Here is a 25,840-nt window from a genome sequence, read left to right as displayed (position 1 = left end):
TAGGTGATGGGGCTAAAGCCCAAGTCTTTCCTTACCCAGTTTGAGTCTTTTAACATTTGGATTTTTTAACTAGTTCTGAGCACTACTCCTTGTGCTCAGATAACAAATAGAGATAAGTTTAAAAACAATGGCAGAGCTGTTTTTCCTGTATTTGTTACAGCAGTTCCAGCCAATGGTTTAGATGATGATGCTGTGGGTAATGCTGCCATCTCTAGGCTGAGTCTTGCAGTGAGTTTGATAAGAACAGTTTGCATAAATTAAATCTGTTGGCATAGGGATAACCCATATCAAAGAGTAACAAACAAAACCAAAAAGTGCTGTTTTAGGGGAGGACAGTGGCAGTAAAATCATGGCAAAAGGCTTGGTTTAAGTCTAGCACTTAGGATGAGAGGGGAGCCTGTCAGCTGATTTACTTCTGAGTTTTGATCCATATAAGCTTTCAGCTTGTGGTTTAAACCCAGGCAGTGACTAATCCCCACACAGCCACTCTCTCCCCCATGGAATGCGATGGGGGAGAGAACTGAAAGAGTAAAAGTGAGTAAACTCATTGGCTGAGATAAAGAAAGACACTTTAACAGATAAAGCAAAAGCTGCACACATTAGCAAAGCCAAACAGGAATTAATTCAGTGCTTCCCATGGGCAGGCAGGTATTCAGCCATCTCCAGGAGAGCAGGGTTACTCCGGGAGACAAATGCCATCACCCCAAACATCCCCCTGCTTCCTCCTTCTTCCCCCAGCTCTATATGTGAGCACAAGCTCTGGTCAGAGGAGGGGATATCTGATGTTAACAGGCTCTGGTTTGAGTTATCAGACTGCAATGAAAACTGCCCATTGTTTATAAATGCCTTATGTCACTAGTTTTGGGGTAACTTGCATTTTGTTGAAAAAGCCCACATATCATATACAGTGCTTTGGCACTTAGAGTTTCTGCTGCCAGATAATCCTGGTTTCTTGTTGTCAGAGTCAGAAAAAAGAAAATTGTGTCAGGCATGGCTTTCTCTAGCATGGTCCTAGATAGCTCTGCCAGGACAGTGGCTCCAGCTGATGGATCCCAAGATAATATTCCCTACAGTAATTAAACCCTAGCTAGTCCCTTTGTTTAGGTACACTAGTGTGGGAAGCATGGACTGTGAGTGTTGTTACCCTTTTGCCTTTAAAACCAGAGGTATTTTGAAATTCTGTGTGTACATGATTATTGCCAAACTTTTTTTTTTGCACCGTCTCAACAGCTATCTCCATACCTTTTCCTCTTTGCATCTTCTGCCTGCAAAGGAAGCATGACACAGCAGTACCAGGCTTGTGCAGCTGTGGACTAGTGTTTGTTGATGCCTGTTCTTGTAACATCTTCCGCAGCAGAAGGGAAAAGGTTGTAGAAATTAATTAAGCTTTTTCTTACCTACAATAAAAAAATATGTTTTCAACTTGAGCATGGGACCAATTAAAGCTGGCTTGCTGTCTCTACTACCTGCTTTTATCCTGCTCTGGATAGAGCTGTAAAAGTATAATAGAATCTTCTTTCAGTCCCAGCAGCCATGAGCAACCCATGTCCCCAAGGTGCCTCTCTTGCAGCCCTGTCCCTTGGTTTTTGTTAGTGTGATTTGCTCCTGGGGAATAGCTGTTAACTCTTGTTAAACCCTTACATTTTAAGAACAGCTGCTCTGCATCTTAGTCTGATTTATCTATTCCTGGTACATAAGCTTCAGCTCCTGCTTTTTCATTTCCATATTCCTGATGTGATCTTTGGAATAAAATTCCTGTGGCAATAGCTAGGGGGCTGTGCCATTTCTGTGAAAAGGGTGTGTTCCCTTGGTTTGGTTTGATTGGACCAAGTCAGCCAAACACATTGATCTTGTTTATTTACAAAGGTGAGGATTTTGAGGGTGGGTTTTTGCCTCTATCTGATTGCAACACTGGACTCTAGATAGGCACAGCTCTTCAGGCCATCATCACTTGGTAAATGTGAGGCTGCTGCATGCTGCAGCCCTTCTTGGTCAAGGAGCAATTTCTGGAGAGAAAGCATGCCGAGGTACACGGTGCACGTCCGAGGAGAGTGGCTGGCAGTGCCGTGCTTAAGCTCCACAAACACCATTGAGTGGCTGGGAAAGGAAGCTGTGAGACGGTACATGAAAAACAAACCTGACAATGGGGGATTTGCCTCAGTGGAAGAAGTAAAGTTCTACATTCGAAGGTGCAAGGGACTTGGCTTGCTGGATCTTGATGATACCGTGGGGGATGCTCTAGAAGACAATGAATTTGTTGAAGTTGGTAAGCAAAGCCTTAAGTATTGCATTGCAGAGTGACTGCGTTGTCATCTGAGTCAGAAAACAGTGGCTTTATCTAGATTCATCTAAAATTGCACCTGAGAGATTGTCTACCTTTGTAAATTTTGTAAATAAATGAGCTTTTATGGAATAATGTCCAATAATTTAAGAATATTTAATTTTTAAGAACAGAACTACATAAAAGTTAGAAGGTAGGGGGTTCAATATATATATATCTTTTGTATCTGCTGTCATATATAGTGTAAGCTGTTCTGCCTTAGCCTTTGGAATACCTTAAATAAATACATAATTCCATGTTATTTTCCCAGAAGTATGCAAGTATGTTCAGGGCTGATAACTGGAAATTAGAATTCTTATTGCTGTGAATTGTAATAAATAACAAATTAACTTATGTAAATAATGCAATTTAATCCTGTATGTGTTTATTCTGCATATTTCTTCTAGTTATTGAAGGAGATATAATGTCGCCAGATTTCATACCATCTCAGCCAGAAGGAGTTCATTTGTATCCTTTTTGAGTGCTTTGTGAAGTTTTTACAATTACAGATTTAGAGCTTTCTAGATTGCCTGCATTTTTTAGGGTTCCTTCATTCTTAAAACACATTGCCAGCTGTAATTGAGCAGTCACTGCCTGTGAAATCCTGTCTGCCCTTTTTCCTTTACAAAACTTTCAGATACAGCAAATACCGAGAACCAGAACAGGTAAGAATCACCAATGATTTTACAACTCAGTAACAAATCCTGCTACTCACCAGAAAATGCTGAGTTCAGCCAGTGCAGCATTCTCAAAAGCAGGGGCTATTGGTTTGGCTGGGTCTAGGAAACTAAACTACAATGTGCTTAGTATGTTTTTGTTACCCGGGTTCCTGTCTTACAGAGAAGCTTCCTGTCATTGCTGAGTTGTGACTGTATTTTTTATTTATAGTGATTATTAAGTAACTTTGTATGTGTCCATATCCCAAACTAAAAGGTGGTTCTTTGGTGTAGTATATTTCTTTAGATGGCAACAGCCTAACTACGGAGGACTTGGTCAACTTAGGAAAGGGACTCTACAAGATAAAGGTAAAAATTCTGAACAAATGCAGCTAAAAATTGCATGTTTATTTTTCTACATCTAAACAATGACAAATAAACTAATATTTAAACTACTTATGTTTTAGCTCACACCTGAAGCTGAAACTAAAGTAAAAAAATCACGAGAAGTGATTGAAAGGATTGTAAAGGAACAGACGGGTAAATATTTTTGCTTTTAACTACTTATTGTTTAGAAGACTTTATCAAGTTCCCTCCTTAACCAGCAGTGTGCATTTCTTGCAGTTGTGTATGGAATCACCACGGGTTTTGGGAAGTTTGCCAGGACTGTAATCCCAAACAGTAATCTGAGGTATGTTGTGCGTGCAGCCTTCTCCGTTCTTTCTTTTCAGGAAAGGAAGAAGAGGGAGCAGTTTGACCCTGTAGTTGGGGTTAAATGAGAGATCTTCTTCAGAATTTCCTTCTGCTTTGTGCAAAATCAAACCTGATGAGCCTTTCTTTGAGGTTTAACATATTTTCTTTTTTTCTGTAGGGAGCTTCAAGTGAACTTGGTTCGTTCACATTCTGCAGGTAATGAGAGATTGCTTGGTGTTTCCCTTTTCTGCACTTGTTGGTAGCAGGTGAGTAACCCAGAGGGTTCTGTTACTGTTTCAGGTGTGGGAAAACCTTTGACCCCAGAGAGAACTCGCATGCTGTTGGCACTGAGAATCAATGTCCTAGCCAAAGGATACAGTGGAATATCCCTAGAAACCCTCGAGCAAGTTATTGAAGTGTTCAATGGTAAAAAGATGTTTAAAGAAAATATTCCTTCCCTTTTTTTGCCTTTTAACTGTTTTGTTAAAGGGTGTAGCTCAGTGGGTCAAGATGCAGATGCTGGTCTTTCAACTTGATAGTTGTGAGAGATCAGGACTAGAGCTGCAACAAGAGTAGTCCTGCTGGTGCCATTGTCTGTGATTGTAGGCCCTTTACTGTGGCCACCCTTGTGAGCCGGCTTCTCTGTTTTCCAAGGAGTGTATCAAGGGAAGGCTCTAAAAGGAGTGATTTTTGTTTTCTTTCTAGCATCCTGCCTTCCTTACATCCCAGAGAAAGGGACAGTTGGAGCCAGCGGAGACTTGGCCCCTCTCTCTCATCTTGCTCTGGGATTAATTGGAGAGGGAAAGATGTGGTCCCCGAAGAGTGGCTGGGCTGATGCTAAATATGTAAGATTTGTGCAGCTGATAGTTTGGTTTTTTTAGCTTGCTGACTCATTTTTCAAATTGCATGTGGCTTTGCAAGAAAGAGAGCTTTTGCTCAGACTAGTAACATGTAAAAGTCTTTGGATTTTCTCTACCAGTTTGAATTGGGACTAGGTTGCCTTTAGCTACTCATCCTCTAATCTGAGGAAGGTGGATCCATGGAGAATGCAAGAATTCACCCCCATGTCCCTGAAGCAGACATAAATAAGCAGCATGATATTGAGTCCTAAAGAAATATCATGCCACAGTACTGCTATACAAGATACCACAGGGACATCATTTATGAACTGGAGAAATTGAGAGGATATGATACCAACTATGAAAGAACTATTACTCTATCTTCAGCTCCATCAGCTTTTTTAAAAAAACCCATACTTTTCTAAAAAATCCAACATCACCTCTCAAATGCTGAGCATACCTGGAGATTTACTGGCGGCAAGATCTTTGCAGTAAAATTTCTACTGATTTTATAGCGGCTTTGAGTAAATACACGGGTTTAGATATTTCATTTTTGATAAATCAGCTAGGGTTACAAGGAGCCTTTATATCATTCTCCTTCACAAGATGGAAATGTTACAATGAAATTAGTTTTTAATCCATCATTATTCTGCCACCAACACACCAGCAGATTGATCTTGTGTTAAGTATCTCCAAGTCCAGCCCCTCCAGTCTTTCATGGTAGTTTGTTCTGCTACTCCTATAACTCCTATCCATGAATATTTGAATACCAGACTCATTGATGGATTGATAGGTGTTCAATCTTGTAGACTGGAGAAAGACTGAGGACTACACAGGGAGAGGAGTAAGGAGGAAGCAGAGCAGTGTGTCCTGGACCTTCAAGACCAGAAGTTATAGCTGTACACTTCTGAGGTGCATTACCTCTTCCATTGGACAGGGTGAGAGGATTAAATGAGAAATAGGTTATGCTGTTTCTCCATTTCCTGCAAGAGCAATTGCCCTATAGAATAGGCATGTACAGAATAAACTGAATAGGACTCCTCCTGTCACTAGAGATTTTCTATAGAAAGAATTAGGGATTGTTGAAAAAGGAATAATTTCTGCCAAGGCAAAATGCTGTGAGGCAGGGTGTAGGCAGAACTGCCTTCCCAAGAGGTTTCCAGCCTTCTTTCCTAGTGCCCTCTCCCATCATCTAGAACATGGTAGATGTTAATGGGCTGTGACAGTGACATATATCTTGCTTCAATGCTCCTCCCACTTTCTTATATTGGCACTAAGTGAGGTGCTAGTTTGCTAGTTTGCTTTATTTAGCCCAGCAGAAAAGAATGTGTTATATTTGTATGGTGTAAAGCTCTTTTTCTCCCTTCACTTAAGAAATTTGTTAATATTTCTGTTCATGGAAACGTTTAAGTTTTAGTGACCTAATTTTGTGACTTTAGTGACTGAAAAGTATTTTTCATTTACTGCCTTGGCATTTAACTCCTTCACAGGTCCTGGAAGCTCATGGACTGAAACCAATTACCTTGAAACCTAAAGAGGTAAAAAGTATAATGATGCCAGCTGATGAAAAAGAGCATAGTCAATCACTATTTGCTTTGTAGGTACAATAAAAGGATTACATTAATTAATAATAATTTTAAATCAAACTTCAGAAGAATAACGATGAAGTGTTGTCAGGAGTGGGATTCACCACTCCTAGTGTCACTTTACTTGACTTGAAGTGTCAGACCCGAGCTTGGTGTTCAGACTGGCTCTGTGATCAGTGGAGACAGACCGGTCTCTTTCGAAAGCACTTCATACCATCCTGAAACAGCTGTCTAAGAAGCACCTTCAAGGGCTTCTCTCTGCCCTTTGGCCATAACAGGAGGTCAGATGCCTGACTTGAAGCTGGTGTCTGACTTGGAACTACTGGTGCTCCAAGAGTGTCTGCAGTAACTTAATGGGGTCATAAGCATTAAGACTTTATGTAGCAAAGATGCTCAGTCAAGCTGCGTGTTTTATGATTTCAGGATGGTCCAAAAAGCTAGGCAAAGATCTTTAACTCCTTCATGTGTGAGGGAGAATTGTCACAGACATGAGGACATAGCTGCAGTGAATTCACTTGACATCTGCTCTCCCTTTGAAGGGTCTGGCCCTCATCAACGGGACACAAATGATCACCTCGCTGGGATGCGAGGCGGTGGAAAGAGCCGGAGCTATAGCGAGGCAAGCTGACATCATCGCTGCCCTTACCCTGGAAGTCCTGAAGGGTACAACGAGGGCCTTTGACACTGGTGGGTACTGGGCCCTTCCTGTCTGTTTGCTTAACAGCTCCTGACAAGAGAGGCACAGGCTGACAGTCTAACTTCTCTTACTAGATATCCATGCAGTGCGCCCGCATCGAGGGCAGGCTGAAGTGGCCTTTCGATTCAGGTCCCTTCTAGATTCTGACCATCATCCATCAGAAATAGCAGGTGAACAATCTTAACCTTCACCCTCTCAGGTTACCAGGACAGGCTGGGTCCTTCAACAGGACCCACTGTTTTTGTGTAAGCAATATCTGGGTTTTGCTGTCCTTGTGTCTCCTAGAGAGCCACAGATTCTGTGACCGAGTTCAGGACGCGTACACAATGCGCTGCTGCCCTCAGGTAAAGACTGACTTTTAGATCCTTCTGTAAAAAGAGACAAATATGGTGAAATTTCCACCTCAGAAATATGGTCAGTTAGGTGCTGTCTGACACTGTTAGAGGAAGTGGCTTTAATTTGCCTCTTCTTCACTTCACAGTAGTGTTAATGGAGACGTGCAATTTGTTGATCATGTGTGTGTACACATCAAGCAGCATCTAACAAAGCTGTGTCCAGATCTGGAAGAGGCCAGAGGTCAGAAGCAGAGGGAAAGTGCTGGTTTCCATGTGTGTAGATTTCGTAGGGATTTTCTTCTGCATTGGTGTTAGTAACATGAACTGGGTGTTTCCAGAAGCCAACAGAATGTAGTATCTTGGACATATTGGAAGTGCTCAATCCTGTGCATTTTAACAGGAGCAAACCAGTGGAATTAATGAAAGTTAACTAACTAATAAGAGATTTTGGTTTCTGTGAGTCTTTGTAAGGCTCCTTCTTCCCTCATAACACTTCTGCCCCTGAATAAATACCTTTCATTTAGGTAAACCAACCCAAAAAAGTTATGAATTTCATATTCAGATTACTCTTTTGGCAAAACTGCCATAATAATAGTAAATACCATCTTTGAAGTGTCTAGGATTGGCAGTGATGCTCCTGATGTTAAAAGCAAATCCAAGACCGTCTTCCATGTGTGAAAGTTAGTGGGATAGTGGGAAAGAGAACCCCTGCAGCTCAGTCAGCATCATCATGAAGGTGAACTGAGTACAGATACTAAGCTCAGGCACTAATGTCTTTTGTTCTAGGTCCATGGAATTGTAAATGATACAATTGCTTTTGTGAAGGACATAATAACGACAGAAATCAACAGTGCCACGGACAACCCTGTATCTTTTCGTTTACTTTATTCCTATATAAAATTCTGCTTAGCCTTTTTTATTATTTTCTTCTGTACAGTTACTCACAGTGGAGGCAAAAAAGTCATAACTGGTTTTGGTCAAAAACTGCCACTGTTTGCAACAGCAACCTCTCTTCCTTTCCCTATGACTGCATTGAAGGATTTCTGCCAGCTCTGTAACACAGGGCTGCATTTCTGTCAGCACTATAATGATGCTGCACATAGCATCATATCAATTGCTGATAAGCATTATTGCTTCTAATCTTCTAAACATCTTTTTACCATTAATTAGAATCTAATCCAATTCTTCTAATTGGAAGTAGTCCAATTCTAATTTGGACTAATTAAGTGTCAAAGTTGTAACTGTCATGGAGAGAATCTATCAAGGAACTGAAAATCTGTGCTAGGATCTGCACAGCTGGGTTGTTTTGCACTCTCAATCAAGGCCTCCCTTTATGTAGCATATTTGAAAAAAATACATGTCAAAACTGTACCTACAAATTTGAAGAACTGAGATTCTGTCTTCATTTCCTGAAAAGCGGAAGTGTGGATGCAATATAATGTGCTTGCAAATAAAAGCCTATTGGCACAAACACTCCTTCAGTTAAGATATTCTGATTTCTGGCAAATATCACTCATGTAAGCTGTATTTCACTCATGTGGGCCTTAACTTCTCCTTAAAGATGGTGTTTGCTGAAAGAGAGGAGACCATTTCTGGAGGAAATTTTCATGGTGAATATCCTGCAAAGGTAATTCAGCATATGAAGAAAGGAAAAGAAAACTTCTTCTAGTTTGTTTTTTTCCATCTGGTTTAATGAGATCCTCTTTTGTAGGCTCTGGACTACTTAGCAATTGGTGTGCATGAACTCGCTGCAATTAGTGAAAGAAGAATTGAGAGGCTCTGTAACCCCTCACTCAGTGAACTGCCTGCATTTTTAGTCACTGAGGGAGGTCTGAACTCAGGCTTCATGATTGCACACTGCACAGCAGCTGCCCTGGGTGAGTGCTTGAGCAATGCCATAGAGAGAGCAAGCTGGAAAGACTGATTTTTTTCAAGACAGATGCAATCTAACAGTAAGGTACAAAGGTATCTGGCTCCTGTTTTCTGTCTCCTCTCCATGTTCTCTGTGCTGTCTTGTAAAGTATGAGCATTGGGTGTAGCTGCAATTATTTCAGTTCAGGCTTCCTTATTATTTTATTTTATATTCCTTATTATTATTCCTATTTCAGTTCAGGCAACCCTTGAGCATGTTCAGTGCTCGGAGCATGCAAACTCTGAGTGGACTTTGGTGGGAAGGCTTGTCTCAAAGGTGGCCTGATGCCCAATTGGCACATCAGTATCAGACCCCAGAGCCCTCAGAAGACTGGAGTTTGCAGGGCTGGCTATTGGGAGAGCACTGAAATTAAGCATCCCTTCAGTTTTTCCTCTAGTACTCATGGCTAAGGCGACAAGAAGCCTGCTGGCTGCTGGCATACTACAGTTCATAGGTTCAGGGAAGCATGAGCCAATATAAAGATAAACATGCTGTGAGAAGAGAGTGAATTTTAAAAGTTACAAACAAACACAAGAACAGAGGATATCAGTTAAATGTGTAGATAAACATTCTGCAGAAAAACAAATGAATTAACTAAATCAGTGGGCTAAATGAACCCTGTCTAGAGGCTGCTTTGGGAAGTGGGTCTGGAAGAGGAGCCTGGATGCTCATCCCCTTTTTTAAGGGCTGGAAGCCTTTGGATGGGGAGAGTTTAGGATGGCTTCAGGTTTCACTGCACACTTCTGCAATCTGGAGTGACAGATTCTGGAGTGTTTATGATTTCTGCTGTGGGAAATTAAAATTACAGCCCTGCCTCTGCTGACACTAGACATCCATGGGTCAAAATCATCTCATCCTGATCAAAACAGCCAGCATTTTATCTGAATTTTTATCTGATGTTTGAGTTCCTTTTATTTTTCTTAACTTCTTTTTTAATCACCAATATTTTTCAAATCACTCTGCCAGTTTCTGGGTTGTTTGTGTACCAGCTAATGTTTTTCACTCCCAGGGTTAATAGATAAATCTGAAAAAAGCTTGCAGATATTTTGCAACACCACTGGATGTGTCTGTCTGCCCCTGCTCCAGCAGCTCTGTGCCTGCCAGACTGAGCTGTGTGCAGTGATCACATGCAGCCTCTCTGGGACCTGCCTGAATGTGCCAGCTGGGCTCTGGTCCTAGACTGTCACTCCAGCCTATTTGCAATTGGTGTCACCGTCTCTCTGTTGCTCCTGTTGCTTTTCTGAAGCCGCTAATTTGGCGAGAGCGTTACACAGCATCCCGCTGGGCTTCAGAAAGGAAAGGCTGAGTGCAGCCAGAGTGCTGTGAATGCAGACTGCATTTCTTCTCTTTTAAAGAGCAGTTCTCAGCCTCAAATTGTCATTGAATGGTGCCTAAGGCCTCTCCTGCAACCATTTGCCTGTTGCTTTTGGATGCAGCATGAGAATTTACTCCAGATCTTGGCCCTGGCTTTCAAAGCAGGAGTGTGTCACCCTCAGGGATGTGGGCAGCCTTGTGGTGAGGTGAGAGAGGGAGAGGGTTTGTATTGCATTCCCCCATCTTCCTAGAGGAAGCTCTGAAAGCTGCAAAGAGCAGAGCAGATGCTGATCTCAAGCTGTATTCTTGAAAGCAGGGGAGGGGTGAACTTTGTGACCAAACCAGAGGGAGCCAATGCTCTTTACAGAGAGTTGCCCTAGAGCAACAGGCAGAACCAGGCTTGTGTTTCACTTATGTCTGCTCTTCTGCTTCAGTTTCCTCCAGGCCTTTGAGCCACAGCAATGCAAACTGGAGATAAGGGAGTGAAGAGTGAGCTGTGGTTCCGTATTTGGTTAATATTTGCGTCTAAAGACTGCTGTTGGTTAGTGTTTTCAGAGGCAATGGTAGTTTTCAAGGTGGTTATTACAAATTGCCCAGTCCAGGTAAAATACTGATGCATCCTCAAAAGAGGAGCAGTAGCTGGCCCAAGGTGGTGGGCAGGCTCTTATCTCCATGTTGTCCATTGCTCCTGCTGTCTCCTGCCTATTCTGTCCTTCATTCCTTGTGCTGGGTTTTTGCAGTGTCTGAGAACAAAGCCTTGTGCCACCCCTCTTCTGTGGATTCTCTCTCAACCAGCGCTGCTACAGAGGATCATGTGTCCATGGGAGGATGGGCTGCAAGAAAAGCCTTGAGAGTTATTGAACATGTGGAACAAGGTAAAATTAAAATTCTGATTTCAAGACAGACCTTGAATCATGAAAATGAGGTGCTAAGACCAATAATGATCAAGTGTGAGATAGGCAGAGACAATGCAAGCTTTTCCAGACAGAAGACTCTCTTCCAAAGCACTATCATTTTCCTGGTGTTTTCATATGGGCTCTGGCAAGCTTCAGAGGGAGAACTTTCATTTTTAGCTCAGGCTCCTCTTTTCTCAGTGCTAAAGAAGATTTGTGATTTATGATGGACATTAATTTGAGCATTCCAGTTACCCTGGAAGAGATTCCTAGGGATTTAAGACTCTGGTGACCAGGAGCTCCAGGTACACTTGAAAGTCTGTACAACAGCACCCCAAATCTGCTTGCTAGGGCTGGCTACTGCCCCCAGCATCAGCCATGAAATGATCCTGCCACTGGGCTGGCTCTCTGGGGACTGTGCATCCACTGGTTTTTCACAGTGCCTGAGCCATATGATATGAGTGAGAACAAAGGCCAGGGGTGGCTTTAGACAGGAAACCTCACCTTGAGCTGTACCTGCCAAACATCCCTTTGGCTGCTCTGCTTTCCCAGTTCTGGCTATCGAGCTGCTGGCCGCCTGCCAGGGCATTGAATTCCTCCGCCCTCTGAGAACCACCACCCCATTGGAGAAGGTCTACGACCTTGTGCGCTCCGTGGTGAGGTAAGAGCAGACAAACAGCTCCCCAGGGGCTGTCTGCCTGGAGAGCAGCTGCTGGCAGTGGGGGTTAATGTTTGCCCAATGTCTCGTCACAGGCCCTGGATGAAGGATCGCTTCATGGCCCCAGACATCGAGGCAGCTCACAGGCTGCTCGTGGAGCAGAAGGCGAGTGCTGGCTTTTGGCTTCTGTGCAGGCTTGTCTAGAACCCTTTCTCTTTGTCCATGCCATCTGCTGGTTTTGCTGCCCAATCCTCTTCATGATCAAGTAGTTTTGTAGCAAGTGGCAGTGACTCTCTCTCAACTATTGCACACAGAGCAATAGCCTGGTAACAAGACAAGACAAAGTATTTTTGCCTTGAATCCTTTCGCTTTGTCCCCTTGGGGCTGTATCCTTTCCCATCCATTGTCAACTACCTCCACATGCTCTTCCCTAAACCTTGCTCTGCCTGCCTCTCTGGTTCTGCTCTTCCCATACAGCATATCCCACACAATAACTTTTCTTCAGGGTTTCCTGAACTCATGCATTGATGTCCTAGCTGACCTTTTCTTTGCCTCTGACGCTGCTGTTTCACATTCTTGTTCTGCAGGTGTGGGAAGTGGCTAAACCTTACATTGAAAAGTACAGGAGGGAACACATCCCTGAATCAAGACCCATTTCACCTACAGCTTTCTCGCTGAGAATGAGTGCAGATGATAGTCATGACCACAGGCATGAGAATGAGCTCTAAGAGTTGTGATCCTCTGGAAGAGAGCAGATCCTTTCCAGAACCTTACATGAGCATGGCTGCTCTACTCACACTCAATGTGGTTTCTCCAGGTGACCTAGAGGACCTGACTGTCTTGCTCAGAAGCACAAATAGATAGTAAAGAAAAGTCTCCCTGCTTTCCTCATGTGTAAAAGACACATGATAGTGTGGTTTTGACTGAATTTCATGAACTTCTGAATACAAATCGTTCAGACTCCTGTTGAAACCAGTATTTGTTTTGTCAACATTTCGTTTGTTTTCTCTCCATCTGCGCCAATCGTACCAAACAGGCCAAGTTTGTTATTCTTACCTTTTTTCTCCCCCTTTGGGTAACTTCATTTTGCCACAAGCAAGATTATCTTTCCACTTAGTCTCTTTTGCAGATCATGTGTGAGGTATAGGCTCTTGTGTAACAGGAGCATTTTTAGAGCAGGTGCTTCACAAATCAGGAAAGTTGTGTGCATAGGAATATGCTATGGACATCACTACTCCAGAACAAATATTTTATATTCTGGTGATGGACTACATTTAATGCAGCATTCCAAGAGCTCAGGGCTCACACCTGCAATCAATAAACTGAGGCTTCACATATGGTTGTAGCAATCTGTTTTCCTGTCACATGTGTGATGATGAAAATGTAAAGCAAAAGCTTAATTTGGAAGTAAGTAGGACAGGTGAGACAGAGGCCAGAAAAGGGGGAAGAGGAGGTATAGGGCTAGTGCATGTGAACCAGTGCTGAGGTGATAGCCCCAAGATCTACCCTCCCATGGCTCCCCAGGTTTCTGCCTGTCTGCCAGGGGCCCTGTCCCCACAGCTGGGATCATGAGTGAGTGTGCTCTGTGTCACAGCACTGACCTCTGGCACAGGCTTTATTTTGCAAGGGAAGAGTCAGGACATGGGTTTCACCTCATGCTGCAGTGATGACAGGACAGTACTGATGTGGCTGAGGGACATTCAGCACAAGCTGAAAGCCTCCCCAGGCTGTTGGCTATGCTGCAAGGGGCAGCCAAAGCACCACTGTGGGGCTGCCTTTGAGCATCTGACACGTGTTAAATGTGCCCTGAGGAGAGGGCTCATGCCTGCTGGCAACCTAGCAGGTTGCCAAATGTCCAAAGCAATACCTTGGGCATTCAGAGAAGAGATTCTGGGCCCTGCTTCCCACTCACCTCTGCTTTTGGCTGCCTGGAACCAAGGGATCCCCAGCACACACTGCAGCACAGGGGACTCAGGTTTTGTGCTGTGCCTGTGCAGAGCTGAGAGGCAGCGCTCTGCCTGCACCCTGCATTTAAGAAATGCCTGTGCTCCTTCCCTGACAGCCTTCCCAAATGCCTGTATAAACATTATTTATGAAGGTTGTCTTGGGCAGAATGGACTGTGCAATCGCATACTTGGGATGTTCTTTCAAGCTTCATAAAAACAAAGTTCCACACCCACATCTGGTACAACATCTGCTTGCAGGAAAACATGTCAGGTGGCAGGCTATTTCATTGTTTCAAAAACTGATTTGGTTGGCTAGCCTGGCTCAAATAAAGCATGAAGAAAGATACTACAGGGGATGGCTTAACAGATGTGCCCAAGGCTCAGGGAGATCAGAAAGTCATAATAATGCTCATACATGTTCGTGATGGCTTTTAAACACCTGTTGATCAGAGTGAGACCATTGTCCTTCCTCAAGGGTCTGGTTCACTAAAGCACTCTGCTCTGTATCACAGGTTATGTCACTTGCTTATATCAATAACTATTTTTGATGTGAAGTTCTTCATGCTTGTCAGGTGCAATTTCATGACTTCGCCTTCAGAAAGTAAATCCCTTTTACTTCTGCAGCCACCATCCATTTGAAAATTTGAAGAAAAGGCTTAGTCCATGGGTATTCAGAGACCCTCCTACCCCAGACCCTCTGCTTAAATACTGCAAAAGCTTAAATTCTCCAGAGCTGTATCATCCTTTTTTCTACATAGTGCATTCCTAAATGATGTTACAAGCTGGGAGGGGAAAAAAGCAGCAGTTGAAACATAAATGAAGGAGGACTTTTTAAAAGTTAGTCTCCTAAATTTCAACATGGCTTTGAGTAAAGCTTTTTATACTTAATTTACCATAATCACATTCAAACTTCCACAAACAAATGTATCTCATGTTATTTCAGATTCAACGTAGAATAAATAAAATGAGGTCTTTTCTGGAACATCTGTATGATACTGCATGTGATCTTCTTCCTACATAGCCAAGGGCCATCCCAAATGTGCATGCCTGAGCCCCTGGCCCTCTCTCACAGGTTACTTAACATCACACTCCCCAGTAAATCTTACCTGGATCCAGACTCTGTTTATTCATTGCCAGTTTGTTTGGGTTATTTTCAAATATTATAATATTATAGGCTAATTTTATAGGAAAACAGATTTGGAAACTGTCTTATTTAAGATGGATACAATTAGAAATCATTTTATTGTGCTGTAGAGAAGGACAATGGACATGGAGATGCACCAAATGGGTAATGCTTGGTAAGGTTTATTTGAATAAGAGTAAGGTGAGCAGGCAAACAATTTACCAGAAAATACGAATCTGATTTGTCTGTTGCTTTGAAATACTCCATCCTAATTTGATTTTAGTAGCTCACTAAACTACTGCCTTCTCTCAGTAACTGCTCATTGTCTCACACCTCTCATTTTCATAGACGACTTTTCCTTTAACTACAACGTAGTTGATCAATGCTTCATGTCCACCAAACTGGTAAATCAAGTGCTCCCACCTAAAAAGACAAGATGTTTAAGAATACATAAACTTGCATAAGAGCAGGTCATATGCCCAGCATACCTGGCAATTTTATAAGATTTGCTTGAAAATGGGAAAACACTATTCCATGTCTACATGTTGTCTCTTGCCGCATGAATACAGTGAGTCTATCAGCAGAGAATTTATTCCACAAAATAAACACATATTATCTCTAGGTAAACTGTAGTTAGGCACAGATTACTTGTACTAACAGCCCCAAAAGTCTAAGGCTTCATTTTCCATTGGAGTAATCAAGGAAAATGAAAGTGGGTCTGAAATGCTACCAGGGTCCCTCTATTCAGTGAAGATAACTAAGCTTAAAGCACACTCCAAATGCCAATGGAAGAACAAACCTTGACGAGTTTATGATAAGAAGATCCCCCTGCTTGCCGACCTCCAAGGAGCCGTGTGTGTCTGATTTGCCCAGGGCATAAGCTGCATTAATGGTGGCAGCTGCCAGTGCTTCATTCATTGACATCTTCATGTTCACACAGGCCAGATGCATCACCATGGGCTAGCAGGCAAGGAAGGGCACAATGGGAGTAACCAGGAACACAAAGCTGTTTATGCTACAAATCCCTAAGCGCCCCCCTTCTTCCTTGCACAACAGAAGGAGTTGTTCTGTACAACATGAATTTTGCCAAATCCAAAATGAGAACTTTAAAATCAATTGCTTTGAGAGCATTTTGAATAGGCCTCTCAGTGCATATGAAGGATGGAGCCCATTCTGGTTTCAGGAATTTCTGGCAAAAACTACCAGTATACACAAACAAACACAGCTGTCTGCATGGGGTAGGCAGCTCTCCTTGTGCACATGAAACCGCTTTGAAGTGTGCAAAACCTACACACAAGTTGTACTAGTAAGAAATTTCATAATTCTATGGTTTCAGTATTAGGATTATCTTACCATTGAAAAACAGTATGCATTAGGATTAAAGTCACTGCCAAGAGCAACTATAACACCTTCTTCCAACATTTTTCTAGCTCGAGGTTGCTTCAGTCTAGTGGGAAAAATAAACTCATCAGTACAATTTGCTTAGGATCAGACAATGATTTACAAGGGAAAAACTCATCTCTCAGTTTGGCTACATTCATGCATTCAGTTACACTGATCCTTAAGGAGATAAAAGCCCAAATTCTCCTCTTGCATCTCTACCTGTCATCCTACGGAAAACATAAATGGGAAGTGTGAGCCACAGCTTTTGCAGTAACTGCATGTGGCACCAGCCAGTGTCAACCATCAGGCTCCAGACCACTGAAATTCTGGTATGTACCCAGACCTCAGCCACTGAAGAATTTACAAGATGAAAAACTTCATTTCTAAAAAAAATTAATTTTCTAGTTCTTACAGCTTCAAAGCCAGGCTCCAAAATATGAGCAGTGACACGTGCAATGCGATAGTCCCTTCCCGATTTTTGAGTCTGTCAGTTTAGTCTGTGTACATTAGAGATCTTTTCACTTAGCAATTATAATGCAAGGGATGTTTCCAATAACTTCAATATCTGGAATAGCCATTTCAAGACTGTTCAACCCTTGGATTAATCTGTGTAGGTGTTTTCAGGGGGGCACTTGGAAATACACTCTCGAGGAGGTTTTAGCCACAGCTGCCGGAAAGCCACTCCAAATCTACCGTGAGACTTCTCAGCAATCTCACAGAGTTTTGAGGATTTCCAGCAGAAATAAGACATAAGGAGGGAGGCTCATTCAGCTCTCTGTACATGTGATTGCTTTCACTGACCCAGACTGATCCTTAAGGCATAGACAGACACTTCTGCTTTTAGATTAAAAGCCCCTCAAACCACACACATGGATTTGCAGTTGCAGAAGTTTCCCTCCAATCTAGTGGCCTTACCTTAGCATGTAGGCTGTTGTTGGCAGAAGGACAGCAGCACACTTTGCTCTTGCCATTGCCACAATGCCTTCATCACTAACTTCTTCCAGGTGGCTGATGGCCCGGGCTCCCAGTTCAGCTCCAAGCTAAGGAAATTTTCAAGCAAATTACTCACTATTCTCAATTAATTCAGTTTAAAAAGTTGTTCCTAAACAACTGGAAGAGACAATTCACTATTAATGCAAAATATACCAGAAGAGAAATAGCAAAGAATGCTTGGAAGGTCAATCAGACTACAGAGACAAAATATTTGTTAATTTACTGCAGGAAAAGTTGATCACTTTATCCACCCATGGAGCAGAAGCACACCTTCAGCGGTGTTTTTAACAGCCAACCACAAAAATTATGTGAGAGCCATGAATGAAAACATTATCAATTCCTGTTCATAAAGGATCCATCAGAAAATAGTTCACAAAAGCGAATGCTGCCTTCAATGGGGAAGTCAAACAGGCTTTTATGATCAACCAAGTTTTTGGTTTGGTTTTGTTGGGTTTTTTTAATATACAGCTTGGGCAGGCCCCACAGGAAGGAAGCAATATTTAAATGACGGTGAAACATGGTGTCAAAGGCACTTTCTTTATCGAGATATTTGGGAACCTAGTCTTGACTAAACCACCTCTCTGAGAGTGCTCAGATAAACTGATATCTGACTAATGAGACCGCTGAGTACGTTTACTGCAATTTGGCTTGTTGCTTCTAACAGGACGTTTAACAAAAAAAATATTTTTCAAGTTGCATTGAAACCATGTTTTTGTCATTCTTGGGTGCATGGATATCCACCTTCCCAATCTGTATCCCATGTGGAAGATAAGCAAAGTCAATGTTTGGTTAGCCAGTGCACGCTAGTCCCAGAGGTCAAGGCTTCCTCCCATGTCCTCACCTCCAAAGCTGCACACGGACTGCTCTTCCTGGCATCTGTTTCTTTCAGGTGGCTTATTTCATAAAGTCTTAGAAAAGACAACCTCAGTTTTGAAAACTCCAGTTCCTTCACAGACTGGCTCTCACAAGAGCAAAAATGAATGTTAAGAAAGACGTACCTCAGCAGATTTCATCGGATGCAGCTCGTCACCATGGAAGTTAATCTGTAACCCTATATCTTTTCCAGCTTGAAGTATTCTCCTTGTAGACTCCAGATCAAAGACCCCCTTCTCACAGAACACATCTATATTGTCAACATGTATTTCACCACTTAGTCTGAGTTCTTTCAGTTTAGGAAGGTGGTTATTGATGATGTCGTCTGTGGCTTCAGTAGCAGTTTTCCCTCTGACAAAAAGAAAGTGTTACAGAGCCCAGTGAGCAACATCCTTGAAGACTGGCACACACTCAAGCCATACATGCAATTACTGAATTACTTAGGAAATGATGTAAATATGAATCCCTCAAAAAAAATTCAAATCAAAAAATTAAGCCCCATTGTAATTCATGTATTCTCCAACATGAGTTACTTTCCATTCAAAGAATATTAGATTGTATTACTGAGTGTTTTTAATAAGATTGGCATCTTGGGTGCTAATAAAGATATGGGGTACTTAAAAACAAATTTTTCTGCTTTCTTATTGATATATTCTGACCTCTTTATACTGTATCCTAAAATATAACTATTTAAAATATGTAAGTGAACATTTAAATATGTTAAATGGTATTCATACAATATTTTATGCAAATATCAAAGCTCAAAGGGGATATGCAATGTAAGTTATTATTTTTAATTTACCTCTCCTCCTTTTCTATCATTCAGAGTGATGGACAGATAACTGTTTCTGATCAGAGGTGCTTCCCCAGGTTTGATTTGCCAAAGTCAGAATCATTTATGAATCCTCTATTACATAAAGATAACCCAGGAGAGATCACTAATTGTCTCAGAAAGAGCAAATAATCCCAAAACATGCAGTTGAGCTAGCACTTTCCAATTTTAATGTCTAAGGACAAGGGATGTACAGCAGCTAAATGTCTGAGGATCTGCATGCTCATTTCAGGCAGTGTAAGGCATGCAGACACTGGCACTGTGGAGTGCCACACGAGGCTGAGTTGAGAGCCGTGCAATGGAATCAATTCAAGAGGCCAAATTCTGCCTGAATTTACAAACAAGGTTATAAAGCAGAGCTCCTCTTCCATTCCCTTCTCACTGAAACAGGCATCAGGGTTGCACAGCCTCTGACTGTGCCAAGCCTTCTCCCTTTTCTCTTTCTAATCAGCAGCCTTTGGAGGAATTTGGGCTGGAAGATGAGGGCCAGAGCCAAGACAAAACAGAGGGAAACACTAAAAAATGGTTTCGCTTTTTGAGGGATATAATGCTCAAAATGCAAAACAAAACCGCTGTGGTTTAAATGCAAAAAATTTCTGCTCAGGAAAACACTTTGAAAATTTCTTGATAAAGTGGAAAATGGCCCAAGAATCACTTACTAATAAAAAACAATGATTTTTTAAAATCAGACATTCCCCAAATCATGAGTTTGATTCAAAATGATGACTGGAGGGACCAAGGAAGAACTGCAGATTCCCTCCTGGTCAAAATGAAAACCCAAGCCAGAGTCTAAGTTGCAGGAGTAGCATAAAATTCAAACAAAATAGTCTAGACACAAATATTTGATTGAAAAGACAAGAGAGGATTCGAAAAGACCCAAACGGGAAAATACAGATAACTCAGTATTTCCTTCAGGAAATTTCCTCAAACCCCAAACTAACTTTTCTCCTTACTTAAAATACAGTATCCTTACTATTACTACTACTGCATTTTGTTATGCTTGATGTGCATCAGTGGGGACAGAAGCGTGCATAGAATGAGAAAGCATGCCTGTCTTTCTAACACATGAGAGTTAGTATGTCTGTAAAAACACTGGAAATTATTTCATTGGTTTATAGAAATGCTCAAAGCATTTTGGTGGGAAAGACTATCAGGATTTTGCCTGAGATCCTGGAAAGGCTTTTTAGGAGAAGGAGAAAGGAAGGGCTAAGAAATATATATAGATAGATATATATAGATATATATAGATAGATATATATAGATATATACACGTACACATATATATATACACACATATACATATATATATGTATATACATATATATATAGATATATAGTTTGGGGTGAAAGGTCTTTTTTATTTTACCATTAAGTCCTCTAAATTTTAGTAGAACTTCCTGAAAGACATAGTTGCTGCCTTTTTACTTTATTCTTAACCATCTCCCAGTTACTGAAGATGATACAGGATTCATTTTCCATAGTTAGATTGACAAAAGATAATTTACCATCCTACTCCAAACATGCAAGAATTAGATTGCAAAAAATATTTTCTGGGTCACGTTTTCTTGAATGATAGAAAAGGTGAGGATTTTTTTTTTTTTTTTGGAATATGCTTTTTTTTCTTTTAACAAACATCTCTTGAATACTGCCACATAATAAGCCTGCCTCCATCTCACATGCCTTGTCTTGCAGCAGCCTACCACTTAGCATGTCAAGATATCCAGCTAAAACTCCTCATTAGTTCCTTCATACACTGAAATCTGATAACATGAAGATGTCAATTTCATCATAACAAAATCAAAATCAGAAGTAAGAAAGGATTTTTATGATATGCCTACTTGAGCCATCAGAATAATTTATTAAAAACAGTTTAATCCTCATCTCACAGCTATAAGATGCATGCAAGTCTTCATTGCATGGAAGCACAATTAAACTTGGTTTACGGAGCTATATAAAGATTGAATATGGTATTTTCTGTTGTTATTCGGCCAAAATAAAATCTCATGGCAGAGACCAGGCTTGAAGGATACCAGCAAATGCAAGCAGAAGAACTTTCTGTGTTACGTTCAATGTGAGCGTCAGCTGGAGGCAGGGGTTCTGAGCTGAGCCCATGCAGGTATTTAGGAGCCACTAAATAATGGTGCCCTGAAATTCAGGAGAGCTTCCTATGAATATTGGCCGCTGCTTTTCAAGCACGTTGCATGTTAGGAGTGAGGCAGAGGGAGCCAGCTTCCAACGCAAAGCAGCAGCACCCAAGAAGAGAAATGGCAGCCCTCGGGTTACTTGGGCACGGCGTGAGCTCCGCAGTAGGTGCAGGAGATGCCGACGGCCGAGGATGCCCGCGCGCGCTCGATGGCCCGGAGCATTTTGAGCTCGCTGTCCAGCTCCAGCCCGTAGCCGCTCTTGCACTCCACCAGCGTGGATCCCGCCCGGAGCATGCGGCCCAGGCGCTGCTGCAGCGTGACCAGCAGCTCGTCCTCCGTGGCCTTCCGAGTGTGCTCCACCGTGAAGTGGATTCCTCCCCCGGCCTGGTGGATCTCCATATAGGATGCACCTGCCAGCTTGGGTCAAAGAAAAGGAAACAAAAACCACCCACCCGTACAATTAGCTATGAACAAGTGTGTTTTCCATCCCAGAGATACTGCAAAGCGCCTTGAGGTCTCTTTGCAGTGAGAGAGACAAAGAGAGGAGAAAAAAACCCCCATTAATTCTTCCTCCCCCTCCCCATTTTCTTCTCTCTCGAAATGTTATAAGAAGCAGCCTAAAGAGAATTACTAGGAAGACTTGCTTTCCCCTGAGTCCAAGGGGAAAACTGATCTCTAGTTCAAAATTCATTTATGTGGAAAAGAAAAAGGAAGGAAAAAAATCAAGACTTAGACAGTAATAGAAAGCGGCAGTCCTGTATTGCTTCAATTAATGCAAAAATATATCAAGGGTGGCTGCAAAGGATGGAGGTACACTCTAAGCCTATCAGTATTCAAAAAATCATCCCTCCTCCCTCAGGTAGATTACCTGACAGAAATTATGTATTTTTCTATAAAAGAAAGATGAGAGTCACTAGGAAGTAGAAACAATTATACATTAAAAAAAAAAAAGGAGGAAGAAAAATCCATCTGTTTATGCTGTTACCTTCATTGCAAACTCATGAACCCTATCACCAGCCCACACTGGATGTGTATGTGCATCTACCAGGCCTAAGGAAAACAAAGTAAATGTACACTTGAGTTACACTTGAATGTGTAAGAGAAAATGTTATGAACATGCAAGCAATTTAAATAGACTGCAGAAGCTCCCCTAAAAAGTCTCTACTCGTTAAAGAAAAAAAAATCCAACCAGCCAAATATCTCTTCAGATATTCAGACTTATCAGAGGCTATTAATTTTCTTTCCATTGTTTTTTAGGTCTGACACCTTAGGCAAAATGTCTCCAGGTAAATGCATCAGTGGCTGAGTGTGTCATAGTATTTTGATAAAGTTTCAAACTGTGGAAGAAAGGATAAATAGCAAACTTTGAAAGAGTTCATTAGACTTGAAGCCTGTACTCTTTAAATAAAAGGCAAACTGCTTAGGCTGGGCTTAGCGCACTAGACTTCCTCTAGCAGCACTTATAACAGTGGGAGTCTTTTCTACAAGCTCTGAAACCGATACTGCTGAACGGTAAGGCCACTGTAAGAGAAACACAGGTCCGACAGCTCATGTACTAACACCGCTTGGAGAGTTTACCATGCAATGGACTTGCCCATATTTTGGGGATTTTTTATCAGGCAAAGCTGCAGAATTTGTAACTTAAAATCCCTTTTGCCTGCAAACAGCTGTGGGCAGGATGGACAGACTGAGCTCTGTGGCCGAATGGCTGATGGGCTGAGAGAGCACAGAAAAGAGCAGTGAATCTAGAGAGGCACTCTGTGGGCCAGCTACATTCCTGTTGTGACCTACGATACAGAGGAACAGATCTACCGACAAAACAAGAGGAGACAGAGCTCCGCCATGAAGCCCAAAAGAACCCTTGAATATCTCCAGTGAGGAAGACCACTACCTCTCTGGGCAGTGTGTTCCAGAGCACAGTAAAGAAGTTTTTCCTTGCGTTCAAGTGGAACTGCCCATTGCCTCCTGTCCTGTTGCTTGGCACCACTGAGCACAGCCTGGAAACCTTCTCTGGGTGTCCCCCACTCACATACTTACAGATTTTGATGAGGTCCTCTCTCAGTTGTCTCCTCTTGAGGTTGAACACACCAAACTCTCTCAGTCTCTCCTCATAAGAGAGACACTTCAAACCCTTCATAATCTTTGTAGCCCTCCCCTGGACGCACTCCAGCAGCTCCATGTCTCTCTCGTACTGTGAAGTCTTGAAGTGGACACAGCACTCCAGATGTGCCTCACCAGGGCTGAGTAGAGTACCTGAGTAGGACCATGTCCCAGCACCCTTGATGGTGCTGTTCCTTTGTAGCACAAAAATACACCTACCTGGCAACACGCACTTCCCAGAGCAGTCAATTATCCTTTCAAATGTTGCTTCTGAAAACTCATTGCGAATAACATCTGCCTGGCCCACAGCTTTGATACAACCATCCCTGCAAAACACAGACAATGACCAAAGAGTGTGTGAGCCTGTTTAAAAGTCGACGACAGAGCTCCCGAAACAATAGGGGCAGGACCTCCACGAGGACTGAAGATGCACATGTAGAGGTGGTTCGCTCATATTACAGACACACGGCAAACACCGGGGTGATGCCATGTGTTTCAAGCTGTTTGCCATAACGCTTGTCCTCTCCTTAGATCCCTCTGGACGACACCTTGGTACCGTTCCGCTCTAATTCCTGCTAGGTAACACTCTTTGCCTCCTGCGGATCAGCGAGCGCACAGCATCTCTCCGCAGGGCACTCGTCCCCTCGCTCAAACCCAGCTGCCTTCGCCAGGACCTGGATCACGCCCCGGGAAGCCACAGCCCTTTGGGACTGCTCTCCCATGGAGTTCGAGGATGGCTCCGGGAAGCCTGGACCGCGCTTGGGGGATGCCTTCCACCCTGCCCCACAATCGCAGCCGCGCCGAGGCAGAGCCCCGAGCCGAGGCAGAGCGCTGCACTCACAGCCCCGAGCCGAGGCACAGCCCCGCACTCACAGCCCCGCGCTCACAGCCCCGAGCCGAGGCAGAGACCCGCACTCACAGCCCCGCGCTCACAGCCCCGCACTCACAGCCCCGAGCCGAGGCAGAGACCCGCACTCACAGCCCCGCGCTCACAGCCCCGAGCCGAGGCAGAGACCCGCACTCACAGCCCCGCGCTCACAGCCCCGAGCCGAGGCAGAGACCCGCACTCACAGCCCCGTGCCGAGGCAGAGCGCTGCACTCACAGCCCCGAGCCGAGGCAGAGTCCCGCACTCACAGCCCCGCGCTCACAGCCCCGAGCCGAGGCAGAGACCCGCACTCACAGCCCCGCGCTCACAGCCCCGCACTCACAGCCCCGAGCCGAGGCAGAGACCCGCACTCACAGCCCCGCGCTCACAGCCCCGCGCTCACAGCCCCGCGCTCACAGCCCCGCGCTCACAGCCCCGAGCCGAGGCAGAGCCCCGCACTCACAGCCCCGCACTCACAGCCCCGCACTCACAGCCCCGAGCCGAGGCAGAGCCCCGCACTCACAGCCCCGCACTCACAGCCCCACCACCAGGCTGGCGGCCCGCAGCACGGCCAGGCCGGCGGCGCCGTCCCGCCGCAGGTACGGCTCTCGCCGGCCGCAGACCAGCACCAGCTGCTCGGCGTTCTCCAGCAGCAGCCGCTGCCGCTGCCGGCCCGCCATGCCCGCGGCCACCCAGTGCCGGGGCCGCTGGGCTCAAAGTCCCCGGGGCGGCGCGGCCGAGCTCCCCTCCCGCCCCCCGGCCCGCCCCGGCCCGCCCGGCACCAGCACGGCCCCGGCTCCGGAGCCGGTCTCGGCTCTGCCCGGCTTGGTCTGGCCCGAGATGGCCGCAGCCCGCTCCAGGCGCGGGATGCTCTGCTAGATTCGGTCCGGGATAACTTGACAACATCCGTGCATCGCGCTGGTTCGGGACCAGCTCCCAAGCACCGGGTTTTCCAGCTGGGGCTTCCCGGAGCTCCCAGTCTTCACAGCACCACCTGGAGATTTCCTTTTGCCAAGAAAATAGGAGCGTCTGATTTGGGAGCGTTTGTTTGCCCACGTGCCCCGTCCCCGGCGTCCATCACCTCTCCAGCATCCATCATTTTGCGCCCGCCAACCACTCTGCCCGCATCCCAGCAACAACCCCCGAGGGACCGTAACAGCTTCCACCGCGCCAGGTGTTCAGGCAGACATTAATTTATCCAGGCAGATATTAATTCTTCCGATTCCAATAAGGAAACGCTTGTGCGATTCTGCTGCCCCCTGCAGAACGAGGGATGGGAGAATCAGGGAGCAAATATTTGCTCCCAACACGGATTTTTTGGGTTTCTTCTCTCTCCACATACCCACAGCGTCTTAAGCAATCCAGTACTCCCCAGCTGAAAAATAGAGTGTCTTTCTAAACAAGTGGTTCCTCAAACATTTGTCCTGGGGTGGCAATCTTCTTTAGGCACCTTCTTTTCTTTTAGAAAGAGAATCGATTTAAAATGTTTGTAACAGATCTATGTGCATATACATATTCCTGTTCAGCAGAAAGTTGGTTATGTTGGCTCTTTGAACGCGCCTTTCTGGTGAAGTCTCATTTGCAAAAGAGGCAAGATTTGCATCTAAAGCCCAGTAATTTGTATTTAATATCAAACCTGAAAAGTGAGTGAAAGTACAATAAAGTTGGGTGTTACCT

General features: G+C 43.8%; 2 protein-coding genes across 2 annotated transcripts; one reads left to right on the top strand and one right to left on the bottom strand.

Moving 5' to 3' along the window:
* Positions 1-2,019: 2,019 nt before the first annotated feature.
* Positions 2,020-12,775, top strand: HAL (histidine ammonia-lyase; the record flags this gene model as incomplete). Its single annotated transcript, XM_084205820.1, has 20 exons — positions 2,020-2,266; positions 2,728-2,788; positions 2,958-2,985; positions 3,271-3,345; positions 3,444-3,516; positions 3,601-3,667; positions 3,848-3,885; positions 3,970-4,095; positions 4,375-4,514; positions 5,999-6,046; positions 6,634-6,781; positions 6,866-6,961; positions 7,077-7,135; positions 7,913-7,993; positions 8,688-8,753; positions 8,838-9,003; positions 11,093-11,227; positions 11,798-11,906; positions 11,999-12,068; positions 12,491-12,775. The coding sequence occupies 20 exons, from the start codon at positions 2,020-2,022 to the stop codon at positions 12,629-12,631; spliced, it is 1,974 nt and encodes a 657-aa protein (XP_084061946.1). The 3' UTR covers positions 12,632-12,775.
* Positions 12,776-15,172: 2,397 nt separating this feature from the next.
* AMDHD1 (amidohydrolase domain containing 1) lies at positions 15,173-24,843 on the bottom strand (the record flags this gene model as incomplete). The annotated part of the gene is made up of 9 exons (XM_084206385.1): positions 15,173-15,395; positions 15,772-15,932; positions 16,326-16,419; positions 17,271-17,395; positions 18,347-18,572; positions 21,337-21,614; positions 22,183-22,247; positions 23,517-23,623; positions 24,701-24,843. The coding sequence occupies 9 exons, from the start codon at positions 24,841-24,843 to the stop codon at positions 15,281-15,283; spliced, it is 1,314 nt and encodes a 437-aa protein (XP_084062511.1). The 3' UTR covers positions 15,173-15,280.
* Positions 24,844-25,840: the final 997 nt, after the last annotated feature.

Source organism: Fringilla coelebs (genome assembly GCF_963513975.1).
Source record: "Fringilla coelebs genome assembly, chromosome: 5".
Classification (NCBI taxonomy): Eukaryota; Metazoa; Chordata; class Aves; order Passeriformes; family Fringillidae; genus Fringilla; species Fringilla coelebs.
Note: the sequence above shows the minus strand (reverse complement) of the source record. Positions and strands in the feature narration are given on the sequence as shown.